The sequence below is a fragment of the Podarcis gaigeae genome (assembly GCF_964106915.1).
Source record: "Podarcis gaigeae genome assembly, chromosome: 4".
NCBI classification, from domain to species: Eukaryota; Metazoa; Chordata; class Lepidosauria; order Squamata; family Lacertidae; genus Podarcis; species Podarcis gaigeae.
In genome coordinates this window covers 100,497,323-100,509,632 of record NC_139677.1, presented here as the reverse complement: position 1 = coordinate 100,509,632, position 12,310 = coordinate 100,497,323, and the positions used below count along the sequence as shown (strand labels likewise).

Sequence of the window (12,310 nt, the reverse complement as noted above, 5' to 3'; positions counted from 1 at the left end):
TTAAAATTAATAAAAATGATTATATAAAAAAGAGAAGAACCGGAAGTTAAAATAAAAAAATAAAATTATTATTAATTAATAAAATAAAATATGCCATATAACCCTGCATCCTTTCGGCTAAGTAACCCAGGAAAGCCACACTTCCATCTCGAATACCAGCTCCTTGATCAGAGGTTGTGTGTGTGCGTGTTGTCGGAAAAGCTGAACTCACAGACTTCACCAGGATGTCCCCCACTTTCTGCTTCTCGCTCCAGCTCTGCACGCATTCGCTGATCTGCTCCAGGAACTCCTCGTGGTGATCCAGCAGCTCGGGGATCTGATCAAAGATCTCGTCCACTAGGGCGGGATCGCAGAGGATGGCGTTTTCCGGCAGCTTCAAGGGCTTCATGTAACCCTGGAAAGGGAAGGAGAGACGGAGGAGAAGACATTTAGGAGACAGGAAGATGGCCGATACCAAGACCCATCCAATTCAATACCGACTGATTGATTGATTGATTGTATTTTTACGCTGCTTTTCATTCAAACAAACCTCAAAGCGGCTTACAACGGATAAACAACCATAACGTAATAAAACATAATAGCACATCGCGAATACAGCATGAGTCCTTAAAAAAATTAACAGATTTTCAATGAAACAGTTGCAATCTATAAAAGAAAACTTAACGAAACAGCAACTAAAAAATAAGCTAAACCTCACAATTATTGGCAAGTCGTGCGATTAACAAATCAACGCAGCGTTTAGAATCTATAAAACAATATTAAAAACATTATCAAAACTGCAACTAAAAATATAAGCGCTGAGTTCATTCACACAATCTGTGCACCCCTCATGACTCATAACCTTTTGCTCTGTTCAGTTCATTAAAATATACATAAATGCACATATGTAATCCAGCTCAGCCAGATGCTGATTTGTGACGTAGAATATGCTGGTATATACGTGCGCGCACAACACACACACACCTTCTTCAAGTGGGTGACATCCAGATTTTTGGGACTACAACACCCATCTGCCCCAGCCTAGTGTGGCTGGTGGGAGCTGCTCCCCAAAATGTATGGAGGGCACCAGGTTGGGGAACCAGCTGTCCGGAGTCCAAGGCAGAAAAGGCTCCTTCCCATCACCTCCTACTTTTCCCTAGAGATGCTCTATTTTGCCTGGGACCTCTTGCAAGCAAAGGAGATGCTCTGCCATTGAGTTGGTGTCAGCACTGAAGAGGCGAGCAGTCGAGTTAACTTTTTACTCAAAAATACAGGCTACAAGCAGAGAGTCCTCAGGACAAGACCAGCCCCTATAACACAGCTGCCAGGACTGACAGTCCTTGCATCCCTAGTCTCTCTCAGCCAGAAGTTGCCCAAGCAGGAATTCGCACTCTTCGTTCCGCCAGGTGCAAAGATTTCTGAGCCCTTCACTACAAGGGTGGAGGAGAGCCTAATACAGATTGAGGTTGAATCCTGACAAGACAGAAGTAGTGTTTTTGGGGGACAGGAGGCGAGCAGGTGTGGAGGACTCCTTGGTCCTGAATGGGGTAACTGTGCCCTTGAAGGACCAGGTGCGCAGCCTGGGAGTTCTTTTGGACTCACAGCTGTCCATGGAGGCGCAGGTCAATTCTGTGTCCAGGGCAGCTGTCTACCAGCTCCATCTGGCACGCAAGATGAGACCCTACCTGCCCGCAGACTGTCTCGCCAGAGTGGTGCATGCTCTAGTTATCTCCCGCTTGGACTACTGCAATGCACTCTACGTGGGGCTACCTTTGAAAGTGACCCGGAAGCTACAACTAATCCAGAATGCAAACAAACAATTCCTTCCACTAGCACCTTAGAGACCAACTAAGTTTGTTATTTTGTGTGCATGCACACTTCTTCAGAGACTTCTTCGTGCATGCACATGAAAGCTCATACCAATAACAAACTTACTTAGTCTCTAAGGTGCTACTGGAAGGAATTGTTTGTTGGTTTGGAGTACGGCAGACCAACACGGCTACCTACCTGTAACTAGAACAAGTAATCAGGTAAGACAAATATGGTTAAAGCCCAAATCTTTGAATGACAGACCCTCAAAGCACAGAGCAGGCTACAAGCTGAAGTTACAACCTACAACTAAAGTTAGGCCACAGATAAAAGCTTTTGAAAAAAGCCAGCTTCAAACCATGGTTTATGTTATTGGCTTGTTTCCCTAAACCGTAGTTAAGACTAAACCACATTTTAAGGTTAGCATGTAATGACACACTGATGAAACACGGTATAGACAGTTAACAAAACATAATAATAAGTACGGTGGAACCTCGGGTTAAGAACTTACCGTAATTCGTTCCAGATGTCTGTTCTTAACCTGAAACTATTCTTAACCTGAAGACCACTTTAGCTAATGGGGCCTCCCGCTGCCGCTGCGCCGCTGCTGCACGATTTCTGTTCTCATCCCGAAACAAAGTTCTTAACCAGAGGTAATATTCCTGGGTTAGTGGAGTCTGTAACCTGAAGTGTATGTAACCCGAGGTACCACTGTATTGGCTGGTTTCCCTAAACCGTAGTTAAGCCTAAACCACATTTTAAGGTTAGCACGTAATGACACACTGATGAACCACTGTATAGACAATTAACAAATCATAATAATAAGTGATCAAAAACAGAAATGAAAGAGGCGAGGGACACTGGGTGCACGTTAAGCTAACCCACAGTTTAGTGTTACATTCGAAAGAGACCCAAATCTGGGCTGCTTCCACTGCAGCTATATAACTTTCCAAAGGCGGAGGAAACGTTCCGCATCTCGTAGGTATTTAAAAAGCTGATCAAAACTGGATTGCTCCTTTTGCTGCTCTTGTCTCCCCTCTTCAAAGATGTCATCGCTGAATGAGTCAGGAGCATTTCCAGGAATTTCGCTGTGCCGTATTAAAAGCTCCTGAGCTGTAATTATCTTCCCCTGTCCTTCAAGCACACAAAGCAGCTGCTCTCTCTAGCTCTCCTCTTCGGCGAGTCGATGGGTTTGTCTTTGTGCCATCATATTAAAGCACCCTTGTCCCGTGCTTAAATAAAAGCCTGGCACCAAAAAGGTTGGCACGCCCTGTCCTGAGGCTTTCCGATGACAACAACGCAGAATTCTGCATAAGCGCAACTTTGGCGCCGATCCAGGTTATTGACAGTGGGAATCGGACTTCCAGAGAGTAAAAACCAGGACATTATTCCCTGTCCCTGCTAGGCCTGGGCTAGATATATCTATATATCCTCAGGTTACAGACACTTCATTTTGCATTTTTTGGGGTTAAAGGTAAAGGTAAAGGGACCCCTGACCATTAGCTCTAGTTGTGACCGACTCTGGAGTTGCAGCGCTCATCTTGCTTTACTGGCCGAGGGAGCCGGCGTACAGCTTCCGGGTCATGTGGCCAGCATGACTAAGCCGCTTCTGGCGTACCAGAGCAGCACATGGAAACGCTGTTTACCTTCCTGCCGGAGTGGTACCTATTTATCTACTTGCACTCTGACGTGCTTTCGAACTGCTAGGTTGGCAGGAGCTGGGACTGAGCAATGGGAGCTCACCCCGTGGCGGGGATTCAAACCGCCGACCTTCTGATCGGCATGTCCTAGGCTCTGTGGTTTAACCCACAGTGCCACCACCAAAACCCGGAAGTACCAGAATGGGTTACTTCTGGATTTCAGCGGTCGCAGATGCACATAAGCGCTAAATCGCTCGTTGCGTGTGTGCAGAAATGCTGAATCATGACCCGTGTGTATGCAGACTCGCTGCTGCAGGTTGTGGACGCTGCGGGTTGTGAACGTGCATCCCACACAGATCACGTTTGCAACCCGAGTTGCAAGGGGCAGACCGCCATGATGGCTTCGCTCAGAGGTATATCGCTGGCAAGACTGCCATTTTCTGAGCCCCGCTGCTCCCAGCACCCAGCACGGTGAGGGGGAAAAAAGCTGGAGACAGAGGGACTCCAGAGCAGTGGCGGTTTCGCCGGGGATATACCACTGAGTGGAACCGCCATTGCGGTCTGCCCTCATACCGCTGCAGAAGGAGAAAGAAGCTGCGTTGCCGAGGTGCTGATACAACTTGTTCTGCAAGGAGTGAAGTTACAGGGAACCAGGCAGAGGGTCTTCTCGGTGGTGGCGCCCGCCCTGTGGAACGCCCTCCCTTCAAATATCAAGGAAATAAGCAACTACCTGACTTTTAGAAGACGTCTGAAGGCAGTCCTGTTTAGAGAAGCTTTTAATGTTTGATGTTTTGTCTTTTTTTAATATTCTGTTGGAAGCTGCCCAGAGTGGCTGGGGAAACCCAGCCAGATGGGCGGGGTATAAATAATAAATTATTATAATATTATTATTATTATGGTTTACAGATGAAAAGGACTCAGAGCATTAAAGAAAAAGTCTTATTGCACAAAGGAGGTCGGGAGAGCCTGGCATTCGGAAATGGCGAAGTGCTGCGGCTAACAAGTCTGTTTTCCGTGAATTAGAGACTCGAAGCAGAGGGCGAAGGGTGCGAAAATAACCCTCCAATTTTCACACTTGAGAGTTGCGGTGCGTGGGAAGGGAGGGGAAACAACTAAGGGCTTCCCATTTGGACAATCAAAAAGGCAGAATCAAAACTGCCACAGGCACAAGAAAGACTTGCATTGCTGCCTCAGAGCAAAATCACACTTGCGAATGAAACGTGGGAAAGACAGCATTTTCACACTCACACAAACACACACACTTCAAAGGGGGAATAAACCTGAATGCAAGTTCCCTGACAACTTGACCCTGAGCGCCGTCATCCCTGGTGCTCTGCTCTCGAGCCCCGGATCCCGTGGCAACGGGATGCAGTTGCCACGGAGACGAGCGCAGGCTGGGTTTGGGCTGACAAAAGCTTCCCAGTGCCCGGCGTGGGTCGCTCTGCCGCATTAGGAATGCACAGATCTTGCTAAGGCTTTGCAGCCGAGCAAGGAGTCACAGAGGGAGAGGAGGGTGCGCTTCTTGGTTACAGAGAAACTCCTGGGCATCGCTCAGCCAAACGTGCTCAGAAATCCCCACCAGACCTTCCTGTGGGTAGACCGGGCACCCCTGTCTGTATTGCTACTCTGACTTTTAGAAGACATCTGAAGGCAGCCCTGTTTAGGGAAGCTTTTAATGTCTGATGCATTACTGTATTTTAATATTTTGTTGGAAGCCACCCAGAGTGGCTGGGGAAGCCCAGCCAGATGGACGGGGTATAAAGATATAAGAAGAAGAAGGAGAAGAAGAAGAAGAAGAAGAAGAATTTATTTATACCCCGCCCATCTGGCTGGGCCTCCCCAGCCACTCAGGGCTGCTTCCATAAAAACCAAAAATACAGTAAAATATCACACGTTAAAAACTTCCCTGAACAGCGCTGCCTTAAGATGTCTTCTGAATGTCAGGTAGTTGTTTATCGCTTTGACATCTGCTGGAAGGGCGTTCCACAGGGTGGGCGCCACTACCGAGAAGGCCCTCTGCCTGGTTCCCTGTAGCTTTGCTTCTCGCAATGAGGGAACCGCCAGAAGGCCCTCGGTGCTGGACCTCAGTGTCCGGGCAGAACGATGAGGGTGAAGACGCTCCTTCAGGTATACTGGGCCTTTGAGGCCGTTGAGGGCTTTCAAGGTCAGCACCAACACTTTGAATTGTGCTCGGAAACGTACTGGGAGCCAATGCAGGTCTTTCAAGACCGCTGTTATATGGTCTCGGCGGCCGCTCCCAGTCACCAGTCTAGCTGCCGCATTCTGGATTAATAAAAATTCTGAATAATAAAATAATTATTATTATTATTATTATTATTATTATTATTATTATTATTATTATTATTATTGAATAATTTATATGCTGCCCATCGGACTGGGTAGCCCCAGCCACTCTGGGCAGCTCCCAACAAAATATTTAAAACACAATAAAATATCAATCATTAAAAACTTCCCTGAACAGGGCTGCCTTCAGGTGTTTTCTAAAAGTCAAAGAATGTAAGAACATCCTTGCAGAATCAGGTCAAAAACACCCAGTTCCTACAACCTTCCCTCATCGGACTTTATATCATCATCATCATCATCATCATCATTATCATCATCATCATCATCATCATCATCAAGTCTTACTGGCTAGTGATTTAAATCAAGTCTTACAGACTAGTTATTTAAATCAAGTCTTACTGGCTAGTGATTTAAATTGATTTGATTTAAATTAAATGCACCCTGGCTTGCAGACCACGCTAAGCCAAGCATCTTGGCTTGTTGTCCACACTTGCACTCCTGCAGTGCAGGGGGTTGGACTAGATGTCCCTTAGGGTCCCCTTGGGGGTCTATGAGCAAAGTGGAGCCATCTGGCAGCAGGCGCTAGAACGGCGCTCATTCCCAGCTCACCGTAACTTCCAAAAGAGGTCTATTATCACGGTTGTTTCATTACTCCCCAAGGTGGCGTATCCGGTTTTCCCCCTCTCACAATAACCCTGCTGAGAGCAGACCGTGACTGGCCGAGGTCATCCAGTACATTTCTGAGCACAATTCAAAGTGTTGGTGCTGACCTTTAAAGCCCTAAACGGCCTCGGTCCAGTATATCTGAAGGAGCGTCTCCACCCCCATCGTTCTACCCGGACGCTGAGGTCCAGCGCCGAGGGCCTTCTGGCAGTTCCCTCACTGTGAGAAGCCAAGTTACAGGGAAGCAGGCAGAGGGCCTTCTCGGTAGTGGCACCCTCCCTGTGGAACGCCCTCCCACCAGATGTCAAAGAGAACAACAACTACCAGACTTTTAGAAGACATCTGAAGGCAGCCCTGTTTAGGGATGCTTTTAATGTTTGATGTATCACAGTATTTTAATATTCTTTTGGAAGCTTATCATCATCATCATTATTATCGACCCAGGGAGCTTTATGGCAGAGTGGGAATTCGAACCCGAGTCTCCCGGGACCTAGTGCACCCACTACACCACACTGTTGTTCTGCAACCAAACAGCAAACGCAGGGAAAAATGCAAGTGGGATAAGCAACACAAAGGTTTAACAAGGAAACTTGGGACAGTGATACCTTGGTTCTCAAACACCTTGGTTCTCAAACAACTTGGAACCCAAACACTGCAAACCCGGAAGTAAGTTTTCTGTTTTGTGAACTTTTTCTGGAAGCCGAACATGCTCCGTTTTGAGTGTTATGCTTCTGTTTTGAGTGCTACACTTCCGATTTGAGTGTTACGCTGAGGTCTGTCTGTTTTTGCTACTTATTTTACCTTTTTGTGGCTCTTTTTGTGTGTGTGCCTGTGTGGAACGCAGTTCAGCTACTGATTGATTGACTGTGTGACTGCAGGACATTGTTTATTGCTTTCATTTTATGGATCAATGGTCTCGTTAGATAATAAAATCCATGTTAAATTGCTGTTTTAGGGGTTATTTTTAAAAGTCTGGAACAGATTAATCCGTTTTGCATTACTTTCTATGGGAAAGCGCGCCTTGGTTTTGGAACGCTTTGGTTTTGGAACGGACTTCCGGAACGGATTACGTTTGAGAACCAAGGGACCACTGTAATGTGACTGACAGTCACAAGATGGTAGTGAGAAAGCCGTGTGCAAATTATAGTGTGCAAATTATGGGCATGGGGGATTTTTTATTTTAGATGCTACCCTCCTAAAACTCAAAGGATGTTGAACACGGGCCACACTCAGGGCACACATTTAAAGCAATATAATACCACTTTAGAGAAGAAAAACAGCACAGGTATATATCTGAACAGTGCAGAGAGTTTGACCGGAGCTTGAGGTCCGTTGGCCTCTGCTCCCACGTGGGTCAATTACCTGCATCAGGGTCCGCAGCGACTCCACGTATGACTGTTCCGTATCCAGGAGTGTCATAATCACGTGTTTCCGCATATCCTGCAAAAAAGAGAGGCAGAGAGAGGCGTTTGAGAAACGGAGCCGCAACCTGCAGCAGAGTTTTCTGGAGGTAAAAACAAGAGCTCAAGAAACAAGTGCCCCGGTTTATCCTTTTCCTTCTCCCTCCCAACGTCTTTTTTCTTTTGTGTCGTGACTTCGTCAGATTATAAGACCGAAGGCAGGAAGTGTCTTATCGCCGACACTTATGAGCTGCTTTTGCAGCGTTCCCTGGGCTGAAAAGCCGGACAAAAAAACAGTTTGGCAAATAACCACCATGAAGGGTTCGTGCTGGGTGCAAACACAGCCTAGAATCCAACGGAACAGGCTGTCTTGAGACCAATATCTTCAATTCCCACCCACCCAAAAAAAACCCCTGCTGCTCTGACTGTTCAGATCTGCAACATCTTTTCAAAGGTTAGTAAGAACTGCTGTATCCTTGTGAAAACAGCGAACAAACCTGCTTCTTTGGAGGTTTTTTAACAGAGGTTGGGGGGCCATCTGTCATGGATGCTTTAGCTGAGATTCCTGCATTGTAGAGGGTTGGAATAGATGACCCCTGGGGTCTTTTCCAACTGTAAAATTCTACGATTCTATGAAAGTTGGGAATGTGAAGTTTTTGAAAGCTAAGAGCCTCTTGCAAATGTGTTGCTGTTTATTGCTCAGGGCCAAGACCGACCCAGATCAGGGCACCTGTGTTATTGCTGAACCACTGCTAAACAGGGTGGATAAAAATCAATTAATTTTTTTAAAAAGAATAATCAGATTTTTAAAATTTTAAATCGGATTTTTAAAAATTTAAATCGGATTTTTAAATTAAAATGCTTTTATTTTATTTGTATTTTTATTAAAAATTTTCAAAGGTATGTGCAATGTCTCTCTTGTATTTTTTTTCCATGTAACTGTTTTTTTTTTACAAATCGGTTTCATTTGTTGAGATATTAGGAAGAAAAGGGGAGAAGAGGTGTGGGGGGGAGATGAGTGGCGTTGGGTGGTGATGTTTCTATTTTACTTAATATAAAATAAAATGCTGTTAGAGGAAAAATCTTTCTAAAGATAGTTTTCTATTTAAGTTACATTATAGTCCAAAGGCTATTCATCAGGAAATAAGGATTTGTTTTAAGTTTTTCATGTGTGCTAAAACTCAGCCTAAGTTGTTTTGGGGTTTTTTAAACACGTTTAACCACATCGGTTAACAAACATGGAAACATATGCTATACTGTTATTGTTTTAGTTAAATGGATTGTTTAGATTGTTCTTAAGGAAATGATTATTTTTCTCCTTCTGATGAAGCACTGCTGAAAAGTTGTCCAAATATAAACAGTTAACTTATTAAACCTCGCAGTAATTTCATAATTATCATAATTATTATCAGTAATTATTGATATAACTGTAAAAACTACTCTGAAATTTTATTATTCCGAAAACGAAACCTTCATCTGGTTGTAAATATGCAAGAATGAGTCTTTCTGTTAAGAAAATGATTTAAATCAAGTCTTCCTGACTAGTGATTTAAATCATGATGTAAATCAATTTGATTTAAACGAAATCCACCCTGCTGCTGTGTGATTTGAAGTTGAAAAGCTGCTGTCAGAAGCTCTTGCCTCAAAAGAAACCACGTTCCGGGTTGCATCCTAAGCCATGGGAAGGCAAAGTAAGGCCCCGGGGCCGGATCCGGCCCAATCGCCTTCCAAATCTGGCCCACGGATAGTCCGGGAATCAGCGTGTTTTTACATGAGTAGAATTTATTTAAAATGCATCTCTGGGTTATTTGTGGGGCCTGCCTGGTGTTTTTACAGGAGCAGAATGTGTGTTTTTATTTAAAATGCATCTCTGGGTTATTTGTGGGGAATAGGAATTTGTTCATTCCCCCCCCCCAATATAGTCCGGCCCCCCACAAGGTCTGAGCGACATTGGACTGGCCCCCTGCTGAAAAAGTTTGCTGACCCCTGTCCTAAGCAATTGAGAGAACCGCCATCTGAAATCTAAAGTGCTTCAGCCCAGACACAGCTTTACAACCTCAGTGAGCCTGAAGGCAATCGTCTCAAACTTGCCTTCAGACAGCCCCAGGCAGGTCCAACTGAGCTCCGTTTCTGTGAAATGGGCTCATTAAGAACTCTTCTCTCAGGGTTCCTTAGAGAACACAGAGGGAAAGGGCTGCAAAGCTACTTGCACGCCAGTAAAGCTGCGACAATAAACAACGAATGACCTTTCCAAAAGCCTTTGACTGTGTCGACCACAGCAAACTATGGCAAGTTCTTAAAGAAATGGGAGTGCCTGATCACCTCATCTGTCTCCTGAGAAATCTCTATGCGGGACAAGAAGCTACAGTTAGAACTGGATGTGGAACAACTGATTGGTTCAAAATTGGGAAAGGAGTACGACAAGGCTGTATATTGTCTCCCTGCTTATTTAACTTATATGCAGAATTCATCATGCGAAAGGCTGGGCTGGATGAATCCCAAGCCGGAATTCAGATTGCCGGAAGAAATATCAACAACCTCAGATATGCAGATGACACAACCTTGATGGCAGAAAGTGAGGAGGAATTAAAGAACCTTTTATTGAGGGGGAAAGAGGAGAGCGCAAAATATGGTCTGAAGCTCAACATCAAAAAAACGAAGATCATGGCCACTGGTCCCATCACCTCCTGGCAAATAGAAGGGGAAGAAATGGAGGCAGTGAGAGATTTTACTTCCTTGGGCTCCATGATCACTGCAGATGGTGACAGCAGTCACGAAATGAAAAGACGACTGCTTCTTGGGAGAAGGGCAATGACAAACCTAGACAGCATCTTAAAAAGCAGAGACATCACCTTGCTGACAAAGGTCTGTATAGTTAAAGCTGTAGTTTTCCCAGTAGTGATGTATGGAAGTGAGAGCTGGACCATAAAGAAAGCTGATCACCGAAGAACTGATGCTTTTGAATTCTGGTGCTGGAGGAGATTCTTGAGAGTCCCATGGACTGGAAGAAGATCAAACCTCTCCATTCTGAAGGAAATCAGCCCTGAGTGCTCACTGGAAGGACAGATCCTGAAGCTGAGGCTCCAATACTTTGGCCACCTGATGAGAAGAGAAGACTCCCTGGAAAAGACCCCCCCTGATGTTGGGAAAGATCCCATGGACTGCAAGAAGATCAAACCTCTCCATTCTGAAGGAAATCAGCCCTGAGGGCTCACTGGAAGGACAGATTCTGAAGTCCTTTTCATCTGTAAACCATAATATAGTGGTACCTCGGGTTAAGTACCTAATTCATTCCGGAGGTCCATTCTTAACCTGAAACTCTTCTTAACCTGATGCACCACTTTTGCTAATGGGGCCTCCCGCTGCCGCCGCGCCGCCACAGCATGATTTCTGTTCTTATCCTGAAGCAAAGTTCTTAACCCGAGGTACTATTTCTGGGTTAGCGGAGTCTGTAACCTGAAGTGTATGTAACCTGAGGTACCACTGTACTTTCTATGGATAAGTGCGCCTCTACTTATGTACGTTTCTAGTTATGACCAGACCTCCGGAACGGATTATGGTTGTAAGTAGAGGTTCCACCTGTAATAGAGGGGGTGCAGGAAGAGGAAAGCTCTCCCACGCAGTTGAGCTCCGGTCCCAATCCGAATGGATGCCAGGAGGAACGTCCCTCTCATGCCAACAGCAGCTTGAGAAGTTGGAGAGGAGCTTAAGAAGACATGGAGAGGAAGTGAAGACGAGCCTTCTGGATCAGGCCAATGGACCATCTAGTCCAGCATGCCACCCCATGCCAACCAGATGCCTCTTTGGCGAAACCCGCAAGCAGGGTTTGAGCACTAGGGCACGCTCCCATCCTGCAGTTCCCAGCTTTAACTGGGATTGCCGCAAGAGTGGCAATCTCCAGCGGGTGCAGAATGCTGCAGCGAGGCTCCTCACGGGGTCCCTGCCATGGGAGCATATTCACCCAGTGCTTTTCAAGCTGCACTGGCTCCCGGTGGAGTACAGGGTCAGGTTCAAGGTGCTGGTTTTGACCTTTAAAGCCCTTCATGGCCTAGGACCCTCGTACCTACGGGACCGCCTCTCCCGGTCTGCCCCACGGAGGACCTTAAGGTCCATAAATAGCAACACCCTAGAGGTCCCTAAGGAAGTCAGATTAGCCTCAACCAGAGCCAGGGCCTTTTCAACTCTGGCCCCAGCCAGGTGGAACGCTCTGCCTCATGAGACCAGGGCCCTGCAGGATCTGATTTCTTTCCGCAGGGCCTGTAAGACAGAGTTGTTCCGCCTGGCCTTTGGCTTGGAGCCAATTTGATTCCCTCCCCCTCTTTCTTTTTTCTTTTCCTTTCTCCTCCTGCGATGAGGCTGCATTTTAATACTTTAATGTTTCAATATTTTAATTGTTGTATTTTAATCTTGTTTTTGTATTCATTCAACTTGTTTTTATTATTGCTTGTTAGCTGCCCTGAGCCCGGCCTTGACTGGGGAGGGCGGGGTATAACTAAAAATTATTATTATTATTAT

The 12,310-nt window shown here is 45.7% G+C and overlaps 1 protein-coding gene across 1 annotated transcript in view; it reads right to left on the bottom strand.

The window, feature by feature from the left end:
* The window catches only part of ARHGEF17 (Rho guanine nucleotide exchange factor 17), a 176,004-nt gene that overhangs the window by 46,090 nt on the left and 117,604 nt on the right, over positions 1 to 12,310 (bottom strand). The window contains exons 2-3 of the mRNA XM_083735821.1: positions 7,758 to 7,835; positions 212 to 394 (exon numbers count right to left, since the gene is read on the bottom strand). Coding sequence (XP_083591947.1) covers positions 212 to 394; positions 7,758 to 7,835 — 261 coding nt within the window. The remainder of the gene's footprint in view (positions 1 to 211; positions 395 to 7,757; positions 7,836 to 12,310) is intronic.